The sequence below is a fragment of the Durio zibethinus genome, chromosome 11 (genome assembly GCF_047325235.1).
Source record: "Durio zibethinus cultivar Kanyao isolate XHJ-2024 chromosome 11, ASM4732523v1, whole genome shotgun sequence".
In the NCBI taxonomy this organism is placed as follows: Eukaryota; Viridiplantae; Streptophyta; class Magnoliopsida; order Malvales; family Malvaceae; genus Durio; species Durio zibethinus.
In genome coordinates this window covers 7,947,417-7,974,158 of record NC_143172.1, presented here as the reverse complement: position 1 = coordinate 7,974,158, position 26,742 = coordinate 7,947,417, and the positions used below count along the sequence as shown (strand labels likewise).

At 30.7% G+C, this 26,742-nt stretch overlaps 3 protein-coding genes across 13 annotated transcripts; 2 read left to right on the top strand and 1 right to left on the bottom strand.

Moving 5' to 3' along the window:
• The first annotated feature begins 1,156 nt into the window (after nucleotides 1–1,156).
• LOC111290606 (spermine synthase-like) lies at nucleotides 1,157–5,786 on the top strand. Of its 6 annotated transcripts, none has more exons than XM_022881985.2 (11): nucleotides 1,157–1,338; nucleotides 2,561–2,781; nucleotides 2,878–2,922; nucleotides 3,238–3,314; nucleotides 3,496–3,618; nucleotides 4,011–4,115; nucleotides 4,215–4,287; nucleotides 4,412–4,483; nucleotides 4,802–4,997; nucleotides 5,149–5,278; nucleotides 5,518–5,786. In XM_022881985.2, exons 2-11 carry the CDS (start codon nucleotides 2,592–2,594, stop codon nucleotides 5,614–5,616), a joined length of 1,110 nt encoding a protein of 369 aa, XP_022737720.2. In that variant the 5' UTR covers nucleotides 1,157–1,338; nucleotides 2,561–2,591; the 3' UTR covers nucleotides 5,617–5,786. The 6 variants fall into 6 exon arrangements, with proteins under 6 accessions (XP_022737720.2, XP_022737722.2, XP_022737718.2 ...); XM_022881987.2 differs by lacking the exon at nucleotides 1,157–1,338 and adding an exon at nucleotides 1,346–1,364; XM_022881983.2 differs by lacking the exon at nucleotides 1,157–1,338 and adding an exon at nucleotides 1,925–2,062.
• A 1,402-nt stretch (nucleotides 5,787–7,188) lies between these two features.
• LOC111289869 (pyruvate kinase family protein) lies at nucleotides 7,189–11,469 on the top strand. 5 transcript variants are annotated; one of them, XM_022881222.2, is made up of 5 exons: nucleotides 7,189–7,243; nucleotides 7,514–7,571; nucleotides 7,817–8,241; nucleotides 8,947–10,596; nucleotides 11,126–11,469. In XM_022881222.2, exons 2-5 carry the CDS (start codon nucleotides 7,530–7,532, stop codon nucleotides 11,259–11,261), a joined length of 2,253 nt encoding a protein of 750 aa, XP_022736957.1. In that variant the 5' UTR covers nucleotides 7,189–7,243; nucleotides 7,514–7,529; the 3' UTR covers nucleotides 11,262–11,469. The 5 variants fall into 5 exon arrangements, with proteins under 5 accessions (XP_022736957.1, XP_089624063.1, XP_022736958.1 ...); XM_089767937.1 differs by having other exon boundaries at nucleotides 8,912–10,596; XM_022881223.2 differs by having other exon boundaries at nucleotides 7,189–7,349.
• A 6,232-nt stretch (nucleotides 11,470–17,701) lies between these two features.
• LOC111289973 (cyclic nucleotide-gated ion channel 1-like) lies at nucleotides 17,702–24,780 on the bottom strand. 2 transcript variants are annotated; one of them, XM_022881344.2, is made up of 8 exons: nucleotides 24,440–24,780; nucleotides 23,580–23,719; nucleotides 22,526–23,093; nucleotides 21,833–22,045; nucleotides 20,588–20,868; nucleotides 19,507–19,618; nucleotides 18,736–18,972; nucleotides 17,702–18,591 (listed from the first exon to the last, which is right to left on the bottom strand). In XM_022881344.2, exons 2-8 carry the CDS (start codon nucleotides 23,606–23,608, stop codon nucleotides 17,893–17,895), a joined length of 2,139 nt encoding a protein of 712 aa, XP_022737079.1. In that variant the 5' UTR covers nucleotides 23,609–23,719; nucleotides 24,440–24,780; the 3' UTR covers nucleotides 17,702–17,892. The 2 variants fall into 2 exon arrangements, with proteins under 2 accessions (XP_022737079.1, XP_022737080.1); XM_022881345.2 differs by having other exon boundaries at nucleotides 23,580–23,636; nucleotides 24,440–24,624.
• Between the last annotated feature and the right edge of the window lie 1,962 nt (nucleotides 24,781–26,742).

Genomic DNA, 26,742 nt, shown 5'->3' with positions numbered 1-26,742 from the left:
AAGAATCTAAAACTATTAAACTTTTAATATCTCTTAATAATTTGTTTAGATTGATGCAAGATAATTTTATAAAGATAAAGAGCTTACACTACTTAAATGGTTTAGTCACTTTCTAATACCAAAAAATAACATAAAAATATAAAATAATAAAAATAAAAATAAATAATCATCTTTAACTATTATAAATTTATGTCTTCATTCTTCTTTTCATTATATCTACGAAAAGAATCATTTTTATTCTCCAAATTATAATGAATAAAAAATCAAATATATTTGTTTATTAAAAGAAAATGATAAAACTAATATATTAAAAGTAAATAATAAAATTAGATATATTAATTTTTATTTTATTCTTTCACATATTATATCTATCTTTAAATATTTTGTAAGTAAAATTTTATTAAACTAATGTAATTATATGTATATATGTTTGTTTTGAAGGATGATTTATTTAAATAGTATTTAGGTTATATTCATTAAAAATCAAATAATTAATTATGCAAATATTATTCTATTGCAAAAAATATTATACATGTTAATTTTATTTATAATTTTTTAAATTAATTTATATTTCAATAAAAAATTTAAATTAATTTAAATTATTTGTCCCCTACTAATCATAAATCTTAGCTCTATCCCTACATTATTGTGTTTGTTTCCTCTCACTTGTTTGATAATAAAAGTTCTTTTCCACAAAGTATTAAAAATGCTTTTGGGTGAATAAATGGCGAAGTGTACATTTTTTTTTCAAAATGCTTTTAGACAAATTTATAGTTTAACTTCGCATTCCATGTGCTCAATATTTTTTTTTCTTTAGTAATAAAATCTCAAATCGATTTTATCAATAATTATGTAGTATGATAATAAAATATTAAATTTTAATAAATAAAATTCAATCATTAATAATTTTTATTTAGAGATAAAAAAATTTTAAAATTTATTCACTATATCTTCTTTCTAAACTGATAATTTAAAGCCAATAAAAATCTCCAACCATTCCCATTATTTTTTTTTTCATTTTTTAATTCATATAAAATCACAATAATAATCCCCACAAATCTAGATTCTTAAGATGGGTATATTAGTCATTTCATCAAAAGTAAGTCGTTTTGGAATAAATTATTTTCATTAATCTTGCACGTGCAGATAAATAAACGGGGGCTCGGAAACGCCATTTCCATCAAAACAAAGCTAAACCTGCAAAACAAATAAATAGGGGAAAGAAAAAAAAGCTCAATAAAAAAAAAAAAGTCGTCTCTACTGTTCCCGCTTGCTGTTTGGACTCTTCAGATTATTCAGTCTCAATCTTTTTTTAACTCTCACTGACATTAACCCCAGGCAAGATTTTTTCTCTTTCTTTAAATGTATTTCTCTCTCGCTCTCACCATCTCTTTATTAATTCATATTTTATTTCTGTTTCTCCGCTTTTTTTTTCGCTTTTTTTTCTTTTTTTTTTTTTTTTATCTTGTTTAATAAAATCATTCATTGCCGTTGTGTTAGCTCTGACACTAATGTGATTTTGCCTTTCCTTTTTTTTTTTTTCTTTTGTTTATTCATTTCATTATCGGTTTTAAGAGATTCTTTGCTTTTGAATTCGTTTTTCTAAACCCTAACTCCTTCAGTTTAGCGCTCTCGTTATTTTTTTTTAATTCTTTTTTTTTTAATATCCGTTTATTTCTGTAATAAAATCGAAAAACGGAGGTTAATTTGGGTGTTTGCATTAAATAAAAGTTTATTATTGACTGTAAGTTTCTAAATTGATTTCAAATTTCGTTTCCATTTACGTAACTTGGTTGAAATTCGCTTCCTCTATTTTTTTTTTCTTTTTCTTATTCTGGTAGTCAGACCGGCAAAGGGCCTAGACTTTGATCATTTCTAGAAGCAGCATATTTTTCTATATGTTCATATTATTTTTGTTTATTTATTTATTTCTTAAAATAGTTTAAAACTGGAAGAAAATAAATTCAAAAACTAGAAAAATCATATATAGCTTTAATTTAGGTGATATTTAATTTTTCCCTTTTAGAATCGAGAAATTCTCATTTGTAATAATTAGGGGCATGTAAGCTTAAATCTTTGTGATTTTGGTTTTGTTTCCTTTGTTATTATATGATATCAGAATCTTCTTGCATTACTTTAGGTAATTAGGTTATACTTATTTTGTTTCAAAAGAGTTCAGCTTTTGATACTGATGATAGCTTTGAATTGTTAAAATAAAACTTTTTTATTTGGCCACGAATTCTACTGCAAAAATAATCTGGTATCTCACACTCTTTTTTTCTGCTTTTTTCTTTAATTTCTGTTTTTTATTTTTTCCCTTTGAGGCTTATTATTATATTTTTGAAAATGGTGAGGAATGCATGAACCTACTGCTAGAAGAACAAGGAATCTGGTGCTTTTTTTCCATCTGGAAAAGAAAAAAAATGTCTTTAATCCTCTTATCATCATGCATATTTTGGTGATTTAAATGTTTTTATTTTAGATTTAAATCTGCTGGCACCTACGTATTTTGACTTTGTTTCTTTAAGAAGGGAACTTATGAATTGGTTTTGACATATAGAGGCTGGAGCCGAAGAAGAAAAAGATAATCCATGGGGGAAGACGCAGGAAGAGGTTTGGAATGCCAGAAGATTATGGATGGGAAGGGGAATAATGGGTGTGGTTCAGAGAAGGCTATCCCTTCTTGTTGCTTGAAGGCTAGGGCTTCAGCCCCTGAACTTGAGGCAAAATGCCATTCTACCGTTGTTTCTGGGTGGTTCTCAGAATCTAATTCTTCCTCTGGTCATTATCTTTGAATTCTTTTCTTTCCTGCTCCTTTTCATCATTTACCAGAATTACTCAGTTTGATCTTTATTTTTCGTTTGTCCTCACTCGCAGATAAGGCTGGGAAAAAGACCTACTTCAACAATCCTATGTGGCCTGGTGAGCTGTAATTTTCCTCTTTCATTTATACATGTTTGGAATTCTTACAAAAATCTTTCTTTTTTCTTCACAATTGTTATGTAACTATTGTTTTCCAATTTTTTTTATCATAACAAACGAAATCTGATAACAATTCTGTTAATGGCTCTTCTTTACCCTTCTTTCTATGCTATAGTACCTTTTGCCTTTCGATAATCTATCGAAGTAACTTATTCTATGAAATTAGAGCTTAGGAGAATTTAGTTGAGCTAGGGACAGCCTCTCATACATTACACAATATCCTTTGCTGACAATGTTTTAATTTTTTTGCTGCAGGAGAAGCACATTCTCTAAAAGTTGAAAGCATTTTATTCAAGGCAAAGTCAGATTATCAAGAGGTCCTTGTTTTTGAGGTGTTGTCCTAGTTCCTTTCTATCTATTCCTCTTTTTCTTTTTTTTTTTTTTTGGGTGTGTGTGTGTGTGTGTGTGTGTGTGTGTGTGTGTGTGTGTGTGTATGTGTGCACTTGACTCTGCATGACTCCTTTTTTATGTTTATTATGCATAATCTTGCTAATGACAATGCTTTTTCTGCAGTCATCAACCTATGGGAAAGTGCTTGTTCTTGATGGTATAGTTCAGTTGACTGAGAAAGATGAATGTGCATATCAGGAGATGATAGCTCATCTTCCCCTTTGTTCAATTCCATCTCCTAAAACTGTAATCTCATCTTATCTAAGCATAGGCAGTCAGTAATTTCCCTTTTATCTTGCTAATACCATTATTTATTGATGGACTTATCAAACTTTTCTTTTCTTCAATTTCTAATCTCCTTTTGAAATTATTTTCTTTTAAGATTGCATGATCAGGCAATCTGTATTAAGTTTTGTGCTAGAAAGCCAATTGAAATTCGTATATTGTCTTTTCTGTCATCAAAATCTTGAAATAAATCCCCCAAACTATTTGGTTGATTTAAAGTGCTTGAAGCCTGATTAACCTCAAATTTTCTCTTCTTTTATCAAAATGTTACCTATCTAGCCTTAGTTCCGGAAAGATTTTATTTTAGCCTCAAGTTTGTTTCATATTGATTTTTAACTAAATATTGGATGCAGGTTCTGGTTGTTGGCGGTGGTGATGGTGGGGTTCTTAGGGAGATTTCGAGGCACAGCTCTGTTGAGCACATTGATATATGTGAAATAGATAGCATGGTTATAGATGTATGTTTTATCTTATTGTCTCTTCTTATTTTCTTTTCCTCTTAGTCTATGTCTAACAATTCAATTTAATAGCCATTTATCGTATTCTTTTTATTCTAGGTTTCCAAGAAGTTCTTTCCTGAATTAGCTGTTGGATTTGAGGACCCTCGTGTTCATCTTTATGTCGGTGATGGTGTGTCGAAACAATATTTTTCCACTTTATTTTTATTAAAATTTTTTTACTATGAATTTCTTGTGAATGGTCAACAATAAGCTATAATTTCAAGCTGATATTTTTAGTTGCATAATCTTAACAGCTGTTGAGTTTCTTCGTCATGTTCCAAAAGGGAAGTATGATGCAATCATTGTTGATTCCTCAGATCCTGTAGGTACGTTGCAATATTTGGTTCATTATAATTTTATCTATAGTTCTAGTGAGGTATTCAGATAACAAAAAAAAAAAAAAATCTATTGTTTCTTTCAACATGAGAAAAAAAAGGAAAAAAAGGCGTAGAAGTGTGAAAGTGCTTTGATGGTTTCTTAAAGAATATGTATGTAGTGCTCTTTGCTTAGATGATTTGTTATGACCTCTTTTAGTTTTCAAGAGCTTTGGGGGATGTTACAACCATGATATCTGCAAATTCATTTTAGTTTTAAGGATTCAACATTCTTCAAGCTTTCACTCAGGGTTTTTGTTTGCAATGTAGGTCCTGCTCGAGAGCTTGTAGAGAAACCATTTTTTGAGAACATAGCCAGAGCATTAAGGCCTGGTGGTGTCCTCTGTAACATGGCAGAGAGTATGTGGCTTCATACACATCTAATCAATGATATGATCTCTATTTGCCGTGAAACATTCAAGGGTTCTGTTCATTATGCATGGGCAAGCGTTCCAACTTATCCAAGGTATTTAATTATGTTGTCCTTTTCCCTTATTCTTATTATATAATAATTATGCTTTTGTCTGTGGCAAATTTATCTGTTAGGATATACCAATTGGAGAACCATCAAGCATCTCATTTCTAACTTCTGGTTTCTTTTTTCATTTTTAATGCAGTGGTGTGATTGGTTTTCTGATGTGCTCCACAGAGGGGCCACCCGTTGATTTTTTGAATCCCATAAACCCCATTGAGAAGCTGGACGGAGCTTACCATCATAAGAGAGAACTTAGATTTTACAACTCTGAGGTGAGAACTCATATCTTAAAGTTTAGTTTTCTTTCATTTCAGCAGGTTACTTAGTAATTACTTTTGCTATGAGATATTAAATCCTTAAACAATATATGTGAACATGTCTTCTACAAATGCGCATGGATAGTGATGTTCTTCTGGATGGTCAAATGAGATCGAGATCTATATTAGTACTTTAGTAGTATGGTAGCCTTATGAATTCTACTGGAAATGTAATTTTTGTTTTGTACTGACAGATGCACAAGGCGGCTTTTGCATTGCCGTCATTCCTCAAGAGGGAGGTTAGGCTACTTTGTGATTCTGCAGCCCAGGCACGAGGAATATGTGTCTCCTAAGCAAATATGTAGCAATCTCAATTGTTATTTAGCATTTCTGATAGGCTGAAATTACTGCCGTTTGGGAAATAGACGTTAAATAAATGTTCTCCACATGTAGGTGCAGCTGGAGCCATTTTAGCATGTATTACGGTTTTATTTTAATGAATACTTGCGTAGAACTTATCCTATGATTGTTATGGAGCACTTACCGTGTTTGCTTGATGAGAGGCGTTTCAAATGTGTTCAAGTCATATTACTGGCATTCTGGACTTTGACGACAGAGAAAACTCTAAAAAAAAAAAAAAAGAAGGAAAATAATATTACAGTATTGTTTGTTATATTCACCCGACTCACTGCTAAGTTTAAGTTTAATAGTAATTGTTGCAGTTGTCTTATAATTTTGGTTTGTGTTATGAACTCTTTGCTTTAATGGATCATGGCTTATGTATTACGAGTTTGAGTTGGAACAAAGAACAAGGCATTTTAGAGAGGAACTCGATGGTTCCCAAACCATATGTAAAACTTTAACCATTAACGGGGTCGTATTGTTCATAAACTATCAAATCGGTTCATTTACTGTTGAGCTTTTGAAAAGCGATAACTACCATTTCCAAATGCCAAATTTTCGACTTACTCCTCCATCTTCCCCATGGCCTCTTCTGACTTGCTAATAATTTTTATTTAGGATCATTTTTACTAATAACTAGAATTTGGCCCCCACTATGCTGGGATTGATATTTTTCATCGATTTTTTATTTTTATTATATTTATTATTATTTTAATATACATAAAATATTATAAAATATTAAAAGTTTAAGAAATTAAATATAATATTTAATATGTTATGATTATTGTTTTTGTTATTAACTTTTCATGCTGTGTTAGAAGTTTTGTGATTTTTTAAAATTATTTCATCAATTTTATAATTTTTTCAATTTATTATATTATAATTTTTTTGTGAAAACAAAGAAAAACAAGAACAATACAAAAATTATAATTTTTAATGAAAACTTTTTTATTTTTAAGTACTATACCTCATAAATATATAATAAGATTATACCTAACAATAAATACAATTTAATGATTAGAAATTATATCTCACAAATAAGAAAAAATCACTCTGTGAATTTGGATTTGGGTTTTCAGCTTACCTAAATGAGCCCAGCATTTGATCTAAAAGTCATAAATGCAAAATTCACCTCTTATAAATTTAAAATTTTTAACCTCGCATTTTATCATGCAACTAATTTAAATAAATGATAAATTTAAAAAATTAAATAAAAATTAATTATTAAGTGACACGTATTTTTATTAGAGCTCAATGGAACAATCTTTCTATTGTTTCATTTGGGGATTATTTTTATATTATGTATAGATGTATAGATTTGCAGTAGTAAGTCATTTTATAAGAGAAAAAAAGCTCAATGCAATTACATGGCAGTCTCGTCCCAATCCTGAGTTCCAACCACAAAAAGTGACCCCTTTGAATCACCTAGTAGATTCTGCCACGAGTCGAATTTTGACCGAATCTGGCACGCGCTATCCACACTTCCTACCTTCAGATTTTCCTCTCATTGTCTTCATTTTTCTGCCCTCATCTCCAGTGCTGCCGAGTAACACAGGAAGGAACCAAAACCTAAAAAAGGTTCGTAATCATCTCTCTTGAAATATTCTCTTTTAACTTAGAATTTCCGATGCAGGCTTCTGCTCTGAAGAAAATTCTTAAAGAAACCCGTTACCGGGCGTAATTGGTGTGTAAATTTCCTATTTCTTTTTTATCCGAATATGATTCTTGAAGGAGACAAACTTTTCTTAAAAAAAATTGAAGGTTTTTTTTCTTTCACCTTTGATTGGTTACAATTGTCTTGATGAATTCGATGCTTTTTTGATGGGGATAATTCTTACTTGTTTGCAGGTTTGAACTCTCTTGGATGACGGCTTCTATAGTTACAAATCACAAGGCTATACGCCGTGTAATCACTCCCCTTTCGCATCCTTAAATTTTTTTATTTAATTCTTGACAATATATAATAAATTATTTTTAACACTGAATTCTTATGGATTTTGCCTTGATAACCCTTAATCATTCATATCTTTATTAGATTTTATTTTTATTTGGGAGGAAAAGTTATACTAATAAATATATCAAGACATCTTTTTTTCTCAATGAAATGTTTTTATTTCGGGCTAAGCTTAATATGATATGCCTTCTTCCCAGGCCATCCACACAGCTGATGTTTTGGAATTTGGATTATGTTCCCGGAATGGGAAGTTTGCATATCTGCCTTGCAGACTTAATGTAAGGCAGCCAGTGCAAACCGTTCAATTATTAGCAAAAATTAGGAACACCCTCACTTGGAAGACTATAGCTTTTGCTATTCCTAATGAAAACAATGAAGTGGAAAGAAGCAGTTCCCATGCTTGTTCCGATGATCCAATGCTTATGCCTTTGGAAAATAATCATAGTTCCAGCGATCTGGATGAAGAAGCTGTTTCTTCTCTTTCAGAGTCAGGAGCAGGGCTCTTTCAGAGGGTTGAAGACTCAGTAAGCCAGTCAAGCCTTCTGGAAAAATTGAAGGCTGTACATTTACATGTGTTAGCGTCAGAACAGTGGAATGCTTCTAGGCTGAAATTATGTCACAAGTATGTTTGAATCTATATTTGTTCTTATGATTGCCTTCAGCAGTGTTACCATCTGTTTTTTTTTTCTTTTTTTTGTAGTTTTCATTGGGTTCTCGAAGTTCTGTTTCTTTGACTCTGATCTTATGCCATATATACGTTTATTTGCATAAATTTAATATATCATCTTATAGATTGGCATATATGGTCCTTTTTTCCTCTGAAAGAAGGCATATGTGGTCCTTAATCTATAAGCCATTCATGATATTTAAATTTTTTTTCTCTCTACTTCAATCGTTGCCAGCTCCTATTTCAAATTAAATTAGGTCAATCATTGATAGGCCTCAATGTTATATTTAAGTCAATGAAAATGTATGCATTAACCTTGTATTTTCTTTCAAAAGTTGCAAAATAGTTTTCACTTTATATACAGCATAAGTGTTTTGTTGAGTTGGAGACTGAACTCAAGCCGGAATAAATAAATAAGTAAATTTTTATGCCAAATATTTTTTCTTATTTTCAGGGCTAGTTAATATAAAACAGGTCTTTTTTGTTTTATATGAGATTCGTCACCACTAAGAAACTGGAAATACATAAAAATACTTAGTTGAGTGACTTGGGAAGAGATATTGCTCACAATTGGGAACTACCTTTTTTCTTTCTCTTCTATGCACTTCAAGTTTCTTATTTGCAGGCATTTTCTAATTTATGGAGACTTCGTCATTACAGAAATTACATGGAGAGTGCAACAAACTTAATCCATTATCTGGCTTTGAAATGTCTTGACACTGAGCCGCTCAAAGATGATCTTGCTTTGATCAGTCTTCTGAATTTGGATATGGTCAATTCATCTGTCCTGAAAACTCTAACCACAGGCATCCAATTGTTGGAGGACCTACAGTTGAAGTCTGTAAGAACTGAGGAGAATGTTGGTGCAGGAATTTGCTCTCAGGAAGAATTAGATAAACAAAAGAAAGGGAATTTCATGATAAACACAATGAGGATAAAGGCATATTTAAACAGAGATAAATTATTAGGACCACTTCAGGATGGCAGACTTACTCATATCATGACAACAGTTGGCGAAGAAGCTCTTGACAGTGAAACACTAATAACTGATCTTATAAAGGCTGGGACCTCTATTATTCGAATCAATTGTGCGCATGGAAGCCCTGAAATTTGGAGTGAGATAATCAGAAGAGTAAAACAAAGTTCTCAAATGCTGGAGGCCCCATGTCGAATTCTTATGGATTTAGCTGGACCAAAACTTCGTACGAGTAATCTAAAGCCTGGTCCTTGTGTGGTAAAAATATCCCCTAAGAAAAATGCTACGGGGAAGGTGATTTTTCCTGCACAAGTTTGGGTTTCTCACAAAGGAACTGGCGCTCCTCCTCCTCATGTTTCTCCTGATGCAGTTCTGTTCATAGATGACCAAAAATTTCTCACTGAGATCAAAGTAGGTGATACTTTGAGGTTCTTCGATGCTAGAGGTAAGAAAAGGATGCTAAAGATTTCCAGAGTCCTTCACGTTTTTTCTGGTACTGGCTTTATGGCTGAGTGTACTAGGACTGCTTATGTTAGTTCTGGAACAGAATTACATATTAAGAGGAAGAAAGGTAGGTTCCCTGTTGGACAAGTGGTAGATGTCCCTGCTAGAGAGTCATTTATCAGACTAAGAGTTGGGGACTTGCTGATTATTTCACGGGATGGTACATGTGACCAGGATAGCTCCAATGGGCACACAAGTGGTGCTAAAAGAATAACATGTTCATCGGGCTATCTGTTTGATGCTGTCAAACTTGGAGAGCGCATAGCTTTTGATGATGGAAAGATTTGGGGAGTCATCAAGGGAACTAGTCTCTCAGAGATTGTTGTCTCAATCACTCATGCCGGCCCAAGAGGGACTAAACTTGGATCCCAGAAATCCATCAACATCCCAGACAGCAATATTCCATTCGAAGGTGTGACTTCAAAGGATCTGGTGGATCTTGAATTTGTTGCTTCCCATGCAGACATGGTGGGTGTTTCATTTGTTAGAGATACTCATGATATTGTTGTGCTTCGCCAAGAACTGGAGAAAAGGAAACTTCAGAACCTGGGGATTGTTTTAAAAATTGAAACAAGAAGTGGGTTTGAGAAATTGCCCCTCTTGCTCTTGGAGGCAATGAAGTCTTCAAATCCTTTAGGAGTTATGATTGCGAGAGGAGATCTTGCAGTAGAGTGTGGGTGGGAAAGATTGGCTGATATGCAAGAGGAAATATTGTCTGTTTCCGGTGCTGCTCACATTCCAGTTATTTGGGCTACTCAGGTCCTTGAATCACTTGTCAAATCTGGTGTTCCTACCAGAGCTGAGATTACTGATGCTGCAAATGGAAGGAGGTAAGTGGTCAAATTATATTTCCCTAGTTATATGTTATCAATGAAATTCATTTAACATTGGATAATTTGTTTGAGCTACATAGGAACTTCAGTAGTTAGGCAGCCAACTTTACATGCATTTTCATTGTCCTTAACGCAAATTCATTTATTAATGGCTTCTGACTATTATACCAGTATAGCATACTACAAATTCTTTTCCTTGTGTAATGTAGGGTGGGTGGTCTTGTCTGAACTCTGAACTCTGAAGTATTGTTGAAAGCCAATTAGTCAATCTCTGATATGTCGGGTGGTTTTCCATTTCTGATAGCCTATGGATTTCCCTCTACCACTCACCTTCCCCCTCTTTCTCAAACACTTCTTTGTTTAAATTAATATATAAATATACTAACAAGCATATGAATTCCATTCTAATAGGATTTCACTAAAGTCCTCCCTGTTTCTTTTCCACTGTCTCCTAGAATAACTTGTGCTTTAAATGATCAAATGCATGGAACTTGGAAGTATTAAAAGTTTCTCTTTATTTTTCCAGGGCAAGCTGCATTATGTTGAACAAAGGGCGACACATTGTAGAAGCTGTTTCAACTCTAAATAGTATCCTCAACTCAAACTCAGAACAGATGAAAGCGGAAGTGAAATCTCTTCTTCTGTCCAGCCATCTCTTTTAGGGAAGTCCAGTTTTTTGCATTTAGTGGAGTACTGTTACTGTATAATTTGCAGCAGCATGTGTCTTTAATAATGGATATGACTTATCACAAGTAACAAGCAACCGACTATAACTGCCTATTGGTACCGTAGTTTATATCATTGAACAATGTTTTCTCCAAAAGAATCTTTAAGGAAATGGTGAGCAATGACCTGAAGAAATTATCTGTCCTCCACTGGCAATGACAAATTGTTGCATTGTTTTTGTACGTGATAATTGATTGAGAATCTTTAAGTACATAAATCGTATAAGTAACAAATAAAGATTTTTTTTATAAGAAATGTAAATAGGTTTAATATTAAGTATCAACATTATAATATCTTAATTATATTTAGACAAATTAAAGTTAATATGTAAAAACTAAATTAAATTATTTACCCAATCAACACAGAAAATTAATTTATGCAAAAATCTAATTAAACAAGCTAGCAAATTAAAATCAAAATTTAAATATGTAAAAACAAAGAATTAAACTTAAACAATAACCTAAAGAAATCAAAATTCTAAATAAAGTTGAAACTTAAACATGCAAAGAGAATTTAAGTAAAACAGAATTTAAATTGCAACCTAAAAACAAGAATTAACTCTCTATTCTTTAAACTAAATAATAAATCTAATGCATCAATTTAAGAATTCAAATTATCATGCAAAGATACTAAATTAACTAAAATTAAAATTAAAATTAAAATTAAAAAACTTCACTCATGAAATCTTAAAAACAACAAATTAAACCTAATGTAACATGTTTGAATTATAAACAAAGTAAATAAATTTAAATTGCAAGTAATAGAACAAAACTTAAGCAAATTAAACATTAAATCATGCATAAACATTAAACCTAATCTAACAACTTGAAATTATAACTTGTGCAACTAAATTCAATGTGAGAAACCTTAAATCGAACTAGAGCAAAACTATATTAATCTTAAATTGCATGAGCTGAACTTGAATGAAATTAAAGTTATAAATTAAGTAAATAGCAAGAATAAAAAATTAAGGAGCTTGAACTTAAATTAAATCAAAACATAATTTAAATTGCTTGAAAACTTAAATTAAATTTGTAGAAAATTAAATTAACTTGAAAAAAAAAAACTAAATTGAATTAAAAACTTAAGAAAACAACAAAAGAAAGTTTAAAAGAATAATGGCCGGTCTATCACCCATAAATCTTAAACTAAAAAGAACTTAAAAGAATAAGAAAACAATAAAAGTAAACCCTATAAACTATAGGATGGACTCTCACCCTAACCATGCTTTTTCTTCTTCCTAAATGTAGTTATTTATAAAACAAGAAAACATAGAAACTCTAGACTAATGACCAACAAACTTGATCTTGAATTCCTAAAATGATTAAGTTTGACCAAGATTGGATTCTCTCTTGTAGAAATCTTTTTAACATGAATCTTTGTTGTGTTGATATGATTTGGCTCTTTCTAATGTATGTAGATTGAATCTTGGGATGATTAGGTGTTGACTTAGATAATCTTGTTGACTTGTCTCCTCTTTATATCTTTTAGATAAATCTTGCTAACTTAACACTTACAAGATAAGAGTGTTATACAGCTAACTTTTTTTTGTTGAAAATAGTCTTGTTCTCTTTTAAACTTTCTCGAGTATCTCTCAAAGTCTCAACTTTGAGCTACTTTCTTAAATGGAAAATCTCCTTTTTTTTTTTTTTTTTTTTTTTACTTTGAGAAGCTTTAAAAGTCTTGAATTTTTTAGTTGCTTGTTCTTTCTTGGACCCGTTCTTAATGAGTTCTAAAAGAGTTAAATCTCTTAAATTGAAAATATAGGTTTGACTAAGTCTTTTTGAAAATTAAAAGTTGAAAGTCTTTTAGAAAGTATTGATCAAGTTGGAATAAATCTTGTTCATTTTTGGAGACTTCTTAGAGTTTGCCTTCAAGTAATATTTTTTTTAAAGAAAAAAAAATCAATTTTGAATTTATATATCATATGCATACAGCCCTCTCTTTAAAAGTCTTTATATATTCATGTAAATCTTATCCTAAGTAAGAGTAAGGGCAATCCAAGTAAATATAGGATTTTCAAGTAGACTTGATAATTTTATACACGATAGAGTGACATAACACTAAAATGATATGAAAAAGAATCATATATCTTTTAACAAATATATCTTGTGTTTATTTGTGTCGTTATGAATTTTTAATACGATATAATTCGTATTTTATATGTGTTAACACGTTTAAACACGTGTAAGATACAAAAAACATGTTTGTATAAAATGTGTCATATGGGTACACGTTTAACATGTAATACGATATGAAAAAAAGTTTAATTTAATCATGTCACATGGGTCCACGTTTAACATGTTTAATATATTTTTTACATTTATTTTAGTTTAATAAAAACATATAAAGATTATTTTAATTTTTAATCTTTTAAATGTGATACCTAATTAGCTATTCAATACCATATAAAGATTATTTTAAATATTTAATTATGATATTTATTTAATAATTATTATAAAATTATTTTTATATTAATAATATTAATACAATATAAATAATAATATTAATACGATACATCACTATTTTATTATTTAATTTTTAGCAGTTCATGCTTTTGGAGTTGATACTAATAAACATTTATTATCATTATATTAGTAATTTATATATTAAAATTTAAATATATATTAAATGCATATTAAATAGGTATCAAAATTTTAATACTTTTTAATATGCAAGTCTTTTTTATATTAATAATGTATATATTACATATATATATATGTATAAATCTTAACATATTAAATATGTATTGTTCTTTGTAACTTTTTATAATAAGATGAAAAAAATTTTATTAAAAAGGAATTGAGAAAGACAATATACACTTAGTTGTTAACATAAGTAAAATCCAACATTATAGCCATTGATCAAGCAACGCAAATCCAAATCACATAAACATACAATAATAGATTATGCTAATAATAAATAATATTTATAATGATAAAAAATAATATGATCATCATAATAACATAAATTATAATATGTGATTATTTTAAATTATAAGAATTAAAATAAGAAATTATATATTTGAAATTAAAAATAACACATATTCTAAATAATATGCAAAATGATAAAAATTATATAATTTATTTTATATTACATGATGCTATTTTATTAAAACATAACTTATCAATTATTACTACAAATATATATCTCGATAATCTATTTTAAATATTTTATTCTAAATCATATGACAAGAAATTATATATTTGAAATTATACGTAACATATTTCTTCTAAATAACATTTATAATGATAAGAGATTATATAATTTATATTTTTATATCATATGATAAGGTATTATTATAATGTAATGTATATACCCATCTTAATGACTTGTTTGATATATTTTTCTAAATTTTAAATCACATCATATGATACTCATATATAATTATAAGAGATTATATAATTTATTTTAAATCATATATATATAAGTATATCCATGATAATTAAAATATGTAATTTATTTTAATCATATTATATCGTATAAAAAATTATTATAAGTAACATAAATATAATAATTTGACTTTAAAAATATTTTAATTTGATATTTTTCAATAATTTTAATAATTTATAAGGATCTTTTATAAGTAAATCATGCTAATTAAGTAATTATTGAAAATATATAGTAATGTTTGTTTATTAGAAAAATAATTATAGTATCATCATATTAATATTATGTATAAGAAAAAACAAAAAAAATAAAAAGTATGAAAAAATAGCTTTTGAAATAAACTTTTTAATCATATATGATTATTATACATTCATATTCTTATTTTTATTTATTTATTTTATTCTTATTTTTATTTATTTATTTTAAATACATTGACCTACAAGGCTGGTATGCCTTATTTGTTGAATTGGGTATGATATTTGATGAATGTTGTTATTTACTATCTATTAGATGTTAACTTGGATATTTATAAATTATTTTGCTATTTTAAATATATGTTATGGACTATGGGATAGATTGAAGACATTGTTTATTTAAGTTGATATTTATAAATTATTTTGCTATTTTAAATATATGTTATGGACTATGGGATAGATTGAAGACATTGTTTATTTAAGTTACTGTTTAATATTTTTAGTGGAACATCTAGAGACTTGGACTTGATGTAGTGTTATTTACACTATGTAAATGTGTAATAGGGCATAAGCTATTTACTATTGTTTAGTGTTTAGTATTTTAGGAATTTAGTAGTTAGTCTTATTTGGCTAATACTTAATTGTAACTTGTAAGTTAGAAATAATGGATAATTCATATTTTAGTCATATTTTCGTGTATATTCATGTTAGTCATGTCTATTCGTATATATCCGTATTATTAGTATTTATTTATATCATGATTAATTAAATTAATTAATTGTATATGTATTAGTCATATTATATCACATGTAACACATATAATAAAAATATCATATTTATATTTATAATTTAAACTTGTTTTATAATTTATGTTGTGTTCGTATTTTCATAATTTATATCTTATTAGTATTTTAATAATTCATGTTATTACATATATCAAATAATATGAGACATAACATGCAAACATGAATTACAAGATTTATTTTAAGTCAATGTAGAAAAATCAAAGGCTATTTGGACTTTTTTAATTTGAACAAAATTGTCAAATTATTATATCACATAAGCCTTCTAAATCATTTCTCTTGGCTGACAAGAAAACACTTGCTGCTTTGTTATCTATTAATAATTTTACACATGCGCGCCAACATAAAACACCACAAACTTACATTTAACTTAAATTTACAAATTTAACTTTAATTGTAGCCGAACATGACTCTTTTTTTTATTTTTGCATGAATTTTTTGAATTTTTCACCAAGATTAAGTAATTCTAATTCTAATAGGTTTAGCCAAATAAATTTTAAATAATTTTCACATTTTCACTCTAATTTTTTCAAAAATTAACAAAAATTCATCCAAAATAGTTTCAGATTCATTTCAATGTATCAAGAATCATTCAAAATTAATTAAAAATTTTCAAAATTCTTCAAAATTCATTAAGATTCAATTTTTTTTCCCAAACTTTTTACAAAACAGTAAATTAAACACATTAAGAATAAAAAAAATCATTATTTCACTAAAAATTAAGTAAAATTCATTTATTTAAGCACTAAAAATAAATTTAAATAATTTTATTTTATAAGATTATTGATAATATAATTGGATGGTATTTTCCAGTGGAATAGCTGAACAAAGCTTTTCAAGTTGTGGTATTGGCCGTCGTGATCTATCTGAGAAGTGTAAATTAATAAGTTGCGGAGTTCCAAGATCAGAACCATTATCAGGAGTCGAGGCGTAGATGCTAGTGTTACCAGAAGCTGAAATGTTGTCACCTCCTCCGGCTATTTTAATATGCAGATGATGACATCTGCCTCTGTTGTTTTTTACTGCGAAAGGTAAATTATACGTAAACACTTTTTAAGCCCTTAGCCACTAGAGAAAACGCTTCCACATTAGTAACTGCTTGAATATTTCCTCTGTTACTCAGACTTCAAAAGGTGAGTAATATACGGATATAACCAATTTGTTTTAAGTTCACGCTTAATTTTCATTATCATTTTCTTGGGAAAATATTTTAGCACATCAACACCTACCTCTTCTTTCTTTCTTTCCATTTGTCTCTCTGATAATATTGCTTAATTTGCCGCTGCAGTTTATATGGAAGTTTCTTAAACGGCTTCCACCGCTCCCATCTCTCGAGTTCTCAGTCGCAACTCTTCTAATTTCATGACTTTGGACTGCAGATATATCTGATTCCCAAAAAATGAAACAATTCACCAAATTCTGGATTATATGACCCTCAAGAAGGTTCAAGCTTTATAGAGCATACACCAAAAATTTTAATCAATTGTATAATTATGAGAGATCCCGAATGAATGAAAAAAAAATGTCCATTTCACATTATATTTCATCAATTGCATTTACATTCAACTTACTTCAAGTGGAGAGGAAAAAGCTAAAATTCTTTATCATCGGACAGGTCGAGAAAAAGATGCCTCCAACATCACACTCAGAAAATGGGAGGGTGTGTTGAGGAGCCATCCATAGTTCGTCACAGCGAATATTATAGCAATTTGGCTGAGTGAGTGTGGTCCATCTGGCATCTTTAACCAGATAACTCTTCAGATGTTCAAGCCAAATCCAACCAGCTATATCTAAATAATTAAGGTAGAAATTTAAAAAGAAAAAACCGGGAGCCCTTCTTTCAACCTTACTTTACTCTGTAAGACTTTGTTCTCCATTTCACCACGCAGCTTCCTTTTGCAAAACTCTTGAATTTGTTACACTGAAAACTTATACATATAATGACAGCACAAAAAAAAAAAAAAAATTGGTAATTCATGAAAACTGAGGAACAAAACAAAGAAAATTTGAAGATTTACATTTACATCATATACAGACGTCATCCTCAATAAACGGCAGCTTTCTACTAAGTTATATTCCCTGTTTCGAGAGGGATGAGATTTCCTAATCTGTTCCAAACACAACAACCTCTTCATGCCAACATGCGTAAAGTTACCCCCCCCAAAAAAAAACCTACCTCCCTATTGTTCTTCCGCAGTAAAATCAGGCTCTGCTGGCTTTTGGAGCAGAATAGGTGGCACCCTCTCAGGTACTCTTGCTTTACGAGTACGGTTTTGCCGTAAAGCACAAAGCGCATTGGCAGCAAACCGTGAGGCATAAATAGTGGCACCCAGACTTGGTGAACTCCCACCAGCATTGGCTAAAGCATCTTGCAATCTATTTTCCTCTTCTCTAAGAGATTCTTCCAGCTTCTTTTTGCTGTAGCGGCGCCAGGCAGCTTGTATAAAACAAGCTGCCCAAGTCCTCCACTGCTGTGAGTAGAACCTAAAAGTGTGGCGCAGCTGCTTACTATGAAGCCGGCGGAACTGAGAAGCAACAAACTTCAAGTCATCAGCCATCAGAGCAAAAGCTTCGACTTCTGTAAGGGCTCGGACAGTTCTAGTTGAGATAGGGAGGTTCGACGAAGAATGGGGATCTAGTGCCCATGTGAGAAGTTCCTCTCCACAGAAGTCTCCTGCCCCCAGATATTCAGAATTAAAGAAGCCAGTTCTTCCACCATTTGTTGTCACGGTCAGTAGTTTGCCCCGCATGATGAAAAGCATCTCATCAACCGGGTCTCCCTCCCGAACAATGTAGCTCTCCTCTGTATAGAGAACTGGCTTGAGACGGTCACACATTGCATCCAATAATTGTTCATCCATTTTTTCAAACATTGGCACCTTAAATATCAAAGGAAATGAGTGAAATAACCTTAAAATTAGTGATTGGCCCTGAAAATGCAAGTCAAATAATATGTACCAATCTTATTTCCCGAAAAGGATGTAACCCAGTTAAAAGAATGATCAGAAGGTCAAGGAACTTACTCTCATGAGCAGAGCCAAGCAAAGGTGTTGCTTTATATCCCTTCTTAGGTCCTTGGGGAGGTTACAAAGTAAATTCTCCTCATCAACTCCTCTAGTTTCTTGCCACTTGTATTGCTCATATCTTCTGATCCGTTCCCTCAGATTTTCTGGTAGTAAGCGGTGGGACATCCATTGTTCTGCATCACGTCTTTTCACTCTCATCTCCTCCAATCTGGTAGTTGTGGATTGCAAATATGTCTGTTTTACAGCAAATTTGACTTATCATAACCTACAATTTTGGGTCCTTATGTAAGAGTGAAACTGAAGCATCCAAACCATTTCACAGTCAGGCATAACATCCTAAAGTTGTTTGATATCTCCTTTTTATTTGTTGGAGAAAGCAACAGGAAAGAATTGCACTGCTAACAGCATGATTCATGTGTTTCTTATTTGTTGCCCTTTGTAATTGGGAAAGTGAGAGAGAAGCAAATACTTGGACATTATAAAATCTGAAATCAACCAAACGTCTTTGGCCTTTGTAACCAGATTACTTATGCTTCTCAAAAGAAGAGTTAGAGATCCAGAAGCAACAATCCAGTGAATGGCATGAAGCTCATGCAGAAGATTTTCAAAAATCATAATGATGGAAACTAATTCTTTAGAAAAAGCCTTCAGAGCACAAAGAATTACCAACAAATGTTGTGTCCTACTAGAAATAGAAACCAGTTCCACTGCTACAAAACAAACAGCTCAAGATACAAATTCAAAAGAATACAGATGCTTGGTACAAACCTGCATATTTCCAATGAGAAATGAAAACAAAACCAAGCCCGAGATCGAAATGAAAACTGCAAAGCAGATTTCGAAGACATAGGTACTAGTTTCAAGGCTCTGACCCAGAGAACTGCAGAAAAAGAATAAGCAAAAAGATATCAGACACTACCGTCAGAACTTGATGGCAATGTGCTAAAGAAAACAAGGAAATCGGAAGCCAATGAATATACACCAAAATTAGAATAAGCCCAGTTGGACTGAAGATGGACGTAGACTCAACAAACCTAAATAAAGAAGACCATAATTAAGAAGACCATAATTAAGACCACCACTCAACAGTCCTCTTAAAACCATTTAACCACAGTTTTGTAAAGCACTACAAGAGCTAATGAATCGTGCTGCTCTGTCATGGATTAATCTCAGTTTCATCATCACATCAAACTGTGGTCACTAATCCTAACATCGTTTCCCACCTACCTCAAGAAAAAGAAAAGAAAAAATGATGACATATTTATAGAAAAAGGAGAGATGCTTACACCCTGACCTTTCCTAATGATCATCACATACATTATGAGGAGGGTTGATTACATTATATGTTCTATGTAGACATCATGTTACTTTTGCAACCCACCCCACTCAAAGCAAAGACTACTGATAAAAATGAGAGACCATTTCATTAATTTTTATCATGATTCTAAGAGGTCGTGAGTTAACCAGACAATTGAAATAGATACATATAGAATGTTGAAAAAGTAAATAATTGTTGGCAAAGTTTTTATTTGATTAGATTCATAAATCTTGTTAATCCAATTTGAATATGATAAAAAAGACAAAACAAATAAAGATTCAATATAAGATTATAGTGATGGAAACTAGAAAGATTAATGATACAATTGTCAAATACTAAAATTAGTGTTAAATAACTCAAAAAGTGGTATGCCAACAAACACACAAGAGATGGAATGCAAGTAATATGGTGTCAAAGAATTGGCCAAAAATAGCTGAAATACAGCCCATCTAGTAAAAAGAAACAAGCAATGACCAGTGAACACTCAAATGAAAAAGGAAAATAAATGAAAAGCATCTTATTCAACCACACCTTAGGTTTTGCAGGCCCCACCAGAAACAGTAAAAAAACTTCTCTGGAAAATCTTTTGACTCCACAACACCAGATTGAAGGGCATCAAGGAATATTCCAAAATTGAAAAGCGTTGTGTTGGGTGTTTGTATAGGGCATGATTGATTTAGAAACGTACTAAAAGAAGAATCACCATCACAGTAAAGTGACTGGGGGTTGCATCCAGTATTATTTCTACATGCGTCTTTCCAGCATGTGTATTCCCTTTCAATGGAAAACAAGTACCAAAAAGCCCCAAAAACCTACAAGAAAAGCTAGTTATTTTACCATTATAAAACATGGCAGGAAGAATGAATTAGGCTTCAAGTTAAGTGATATATTTTAAACACAAAATATAACAACTTCAGGCTTATACATGTGCAGTTATCTAGAATTCATACCATTAAAAAGTTTATCTAATGCAACTGAGATAATAACACCGAGACAACATTTTACCCCATTGTTAGTTCAGAAGCACAAATCAGCATGCTTAAGGTCATGGGATACAAGGATAAATCCTCCAAACTAGGATGTCAGTTTTTTGTAAAATAGAAGTAATCAGCTTTTATACATAAATATATTAGACAGGAAGAAACAATATATATATATATATATATATCTCTGACAGGAGTGCCAATTTCAATGCAAAGTACTAAGGATGGATCAATTTTTTAACAAAATTTTGATACTAATTTGTTGTGAGGATTGCGGTGACAAGGGGTGAACATTAAAGATAATCAAAAACTGAAAACAATGCACAACTTGCTTATAATAACTATTCGATGACTAATCATTACGCATGCACTTGCTCAGAAGTTAGATAGAGTGACCTTTCATATTTCACTATTTAGGCTGAACTCTTCAACCCATTTCAATCAAACCTTATCCGCAACTGGGTATGGCTTTCAAATAACCATATTCCGGCATTAACCTCTATTTAAACAATATATATATCACTTGTTTGCTTACTGGAAATTATAGTCATTAGAATAGGATGGATTGACCTGGGAAAACATGAATACACCTTTCCTCTACATGCACCAAAATCCATATGGTATTAGATCTAGTTTTTTATGCTGTTTTAATTTTGAAATGTCTTGAGTCCTATAAGCAATAAACCGGTCAAGAGCCCAATAAAAACACAAAAAGTACATCCACAAAAGCAAATATAAGGAAAGGTACATAGTTATTGTCAAAAATAGTTTACTACCAGTATAGCAAACTTACATGGCTTGCTAGCATGTAAAGAAACAGATTGAATGCAGCTCCAGCCCAGGCAGTTTCAGTTAGTATGCCAGAAATCCTAGTAATTTCCTTATACAATGGATATATTCGAAAAACTCTTGGCAGATATTGGAAGAGAACAACAAATGTCAACAAGTTCTTCATATTCAATGACTTCAAACCTCTCATTTGTGGTATGATTATTAAAATCACCACCTGGACAAAGAACAGCAAGTTAAAAGTCCAAGCTAATAGTATCAAGTTAAATTATAATAAATTATGACTTCAACAAAGTATTGCAAATACTAGTACAGGACTCAGGACCACATGCATATTACATGGAAACAAGGAAGTTCCTACAACAATGGATAGTGATAAAACAATATATTTCCATCAAAGATGTAAAGCATAGTTAGTTATAGCAACTACAGTTATCCTTTGAACAACCTCATAACTAACCCTTGGTACGGCAGATTATAGAATGGTTCAACAACTCAAGGTGCAATGGAATTTCTCACTCTTATTCACAATTCAAAGTGCACAATGAGAATGAAGTTCCTGCTCACATCAATAAATTAAAAGGATTCATCCACGCATTTCATTTTAACTTTTAAAGCCTAAATAGAGTCTGACCTTTCACACATAAACCAGCTAAATACAAGAGAACATTTTCTTTGGCCTATAAGATTTTCTTACCTGTGGCAGGGGAAGAACTGCTAGAATGTCGATTACAAAGTATGATTTCAGATACCTCTTTGCTATTGCCCACGAATCTTCAACTAAAACACCTCTTCCAAATACACGAGAAGAAGGTGCAATGAAACCAGTACGAAACTGAAAAATAATATGGATCATGTAAAAGATATCTGTGAATGAACGCAGCACACTGGCTGTGATCTCCATCTTCCCATCCAAAGAAAGGCACTTCTTATCATCATTAATCACTAGGACGTAAAAGAACAAAGGATCAATTGAGACCGCTATGATACATGATAATACAAATATCTTGTTCCACCTTTTAAGGAATGGCCCTTGAGGATCAAGAACTTTCTTACTAGAACCAAAGCCTTTAGCAACAACATGGTTAAGTGAACAAGATCTAAATGACCTTCTAATCCCTTTAATCCTTTCAGAACCAGATTCAATCCCTCTTTGAATCTTTTCTGAAAATGAATTTATTGCAAATCTAATTTTCCTCGAATTTATCCCATTATTATCTGAATAATGTCCTTCAGCGCTTTTCTCTGAATTCCAGTCCTGGAACCTGGAAGACATTGAAGAAAATCAGTCTATCATTTCATGTAAAAAAATGAAAGTTAGTAAGAGAAAATCAAACCCTTAGACTAATTGCACAATATATAACATTTTTGGGCACAATATATAATTGCTGTGGTGTGAGAAACGAGGCATTGATAGTTATGGGAGCAGTAGATAAAGGGTACGGTCACTCAAAAAGACGTGGTGCTGTCAGTTTTATTTGAGATATTTGAAAACATAAGTTTGATGGTGGTGTCAATTGCAGTAGCTTCAGCCGATGAGTATTCATGATAGCATCGTTGGGTGATGCAAAGGGTGGATGACGACATAGCTGATGATTTTGCTAACAAAATTGCATATCTAGTATTATCTTAACCGTTTTCTGAATAAAAAAGTACATCTAAGACCTAAAATCAAGCAAAGCATCCACTTAAAAAACATAACAATCATTCCTAGTACAAAATCAATGGACGAAATTCAAGAGAGTACTAACCTCACAAACTTCTCTGGTGGATAATTCATAAGTATAGCTTTCCTAATGATCCCACCTCTAAAAAAGAACAAGGATCAGCTCTGAAACAGTAAAAAATTTAAGAAACTTCTTCATGCACAGCAAAATCTTATTGACGGACCCTAAAAAGGGAAGAAAAGAAATGAAATACCAAATTAGAACATTCCAATCACAATGACAGGCCCGGGACAAATAGAAATAAGCACAGAAGCAAAAATATCTAGTACTGCACAAACTTTAAAGACATCGAAGCCACATATACTAAAGACAACTGGAAACCAGACATCATATTAGTTGCATCCAATCAGGTACAAAGCTGAAACAAGAGATTAGTCAACTACTCTCCCTTCACATAAACAATAATAAAACATAACCTCGATTAAATCGTTGCATAATCATTATAATTACTGGAAAAAAGAAACGAAAGTGACATTTAGGGCGTTTCATAAAGTTGCAGATTAGCCGCTAACTCCGACCAGCCAAACACCAAAAGTATCGGATAAAAAAAAAGCATACCATACTTGACAGTGATATTCTTGCATAAAATTGAAAGAACGCGTGAATGAGAAATAATTACAAGAGTAGTAAAGCCAAATTTTAGAAAACAAAAATATAAATGAATAAAGAACAAACAAGCAAGCAATTCCTTCAGTTCAGTTTCTTCAAGTCAAAGATCAAAACATTTAATCCTGTTTTCGAAAATAAGTAGCCCTAAATTGTCGGGAAATTTTAAATTCGAAACATTCCTCTAGAAATTGAAGAATAAAGTATAAAATTTATGAATATTAATCAACGAAAGGGAAAAAAAAAGAGTGAATGAAGAGAAGGAATAAGGAACATACTGAAAAATCTGAGTGGAGTAAACAAACAGGTTGGAAATAAATTTATTATTAAATTTAAAATTTCCTTGTTTTCTTTCTTCTTGAGAGAGGGAAGGGGGAAGAAATTTTCGGGAAATGTCTAGGGTATGGTCTCAGAGTCCCAGTGGGATTTTTTTTTAAATAAAAAATATATTGGACAAAAGACCAAAGAGTCAAAGACAGAGACTGCTGTTAGGGAAAACAAGAGATTCTTGTGACTTGGGGTCCCACTGGAGAAAGCTTTCTAGCGGTAAAAGTTCTCCGTTGGTCCGGCTCTCCGGTTTGCTCCTGTCCAGTTTCTTACACTGCAAGGTTTTCTACCCTCACAGTCACAGATACCCATGGTAAGTTTTTAAGTGGTGCTGTGGCGAGATGATTGGGAAGTGATAAAAAAGGTAGCCGATCAAACATTCTTTCTCGCGACATGCCATTGAGGCGCCAACAGCCCAACACTCTAGAGTATGTTTGTACAGAAGTCAGTTGGTGGCAGATGGTCTCTTTGACCGTTGCAAATTTTCCTTTTTTTTTTCCCTCCAACGTGCCTTGCATGCTCCGTCATGAAGCAGGAAAATGTTCCCCGATATCTTAATGAGCACGGGTTATTTATCGGTTAATTCTAATTAAATTATTTAAAATTAGATTATTTTATTAATTAAAAAATGAAATATATTTAAATTATGTTAAAATTTTAATTTTTTTATATTTGAAACAAGCTAAATAAAATTATTTAATAAAATATTTAAATATTTAAATATTAAATTAAAAACTCTAATAATTTACAAAATAAAACAGTTTATTTTATTTTTGGGTTTTTATTTTTCAATTAAAACTTTGATTAATTGGATTATCGAATTAAATTAATTAAAAATCAAAACTCTTTCAAAATAATTTTTTGTAATCGGCCAAAATTAGTTTAGTAATAAATTGATTAATCAAATTCATTTGATTAAAATCAAAATATTAACTTTTCTAAATAAGAATTTTATTTCAAGTTGTAATCATCATCACTATTATTATAGTAGTATTTATATATAAACAAAATAAAATAAAATACTTTAAGTAGTTTTTTTTTCTTTTGATTTTGTAATTTATGCAATATAATAATGGCTACCAACTTTTTTATTACAAAAGTTTATTACTAGTACATACTTGAAGTAGAAGCATTTAAAATCTTTTATACTAAACACATACTACTATATAAGTATAAGCAACTATGGCAAAAAAAATAAAAGTATAAGCAACAACTAAATTATTATATATCAATTGTTGCAAAAAATTTTAAAAAACTCAAATTATTATTTAACAAATTCTCATGTCTGCGGTTGACAATAACTTTTATACTTTATTTGATAGAACAGATGAGATATTTTTTAACAAAAAATTAAAATGCTAAAAAAATTTTGAATTATTTATATTTTTATTGTATTTAAATAAGTTTTAATCTTTTATTTGGTATTTAAATAATTTTTTATTTCAAATGAAAATTTGATTTATGTTAAGGATATATTTAGGTATAAATAAAAGATTAAAATTTTATTTTAATATAAATTAAAAATTAAAGATTTATTTTGGATACAAATTAAAATTTAAAAATTTATCTAAATATAGTAAAAATATAAAAATTTTATTTAAATAAAGTGACAAAATTTAGGCACATTTTTTATTATTTTTGCCTTAGCAAAGTCGTTTATGAAATAAAAACTTAGAGTTAGAGCATAGCTCACTTAATAATGCGGCAAAAATTTAACTTGCAAAGGCATGCTGGTGCGGTGGGCAGAAGCAAGTAAAAAAATTGAGATTTAATTTGGATCAAAATTTAAAAGTCAAGCGGCCTATCCAGGCCCTGATTTGCGCATTTGGAATTCTCTTAACACAATTGACATCAGACAAATGGATTTTGGATAATGAATACGACAAGTTTTTGCCTTACTTCCACATCTTCCATCTTTAGCTTTCAATCACTACAATTATATTACTAAATTATTTGTTTTGGCAATTTGGTTATCTAATCTGCCGTATTTCCTTGTACATTATTGTCTTGGCAACCTCAAAATTTTAATGAACATTCTCTTACCAATATATATTGGTAATTTATTTTAATTATATATACAAATTCAATTATAACTAATATCCTTTATCATTTTTCATTATTCCTACAAAGCAAGCCTTAGATACAAACCAAATGTCAAGAAATACACCATTTTTTTACCAAAAAAATCACAGCCTAATAATAAAATATTACAGATACTAAATTTTGATCTTTAAATATATTTTTGTGCATCACA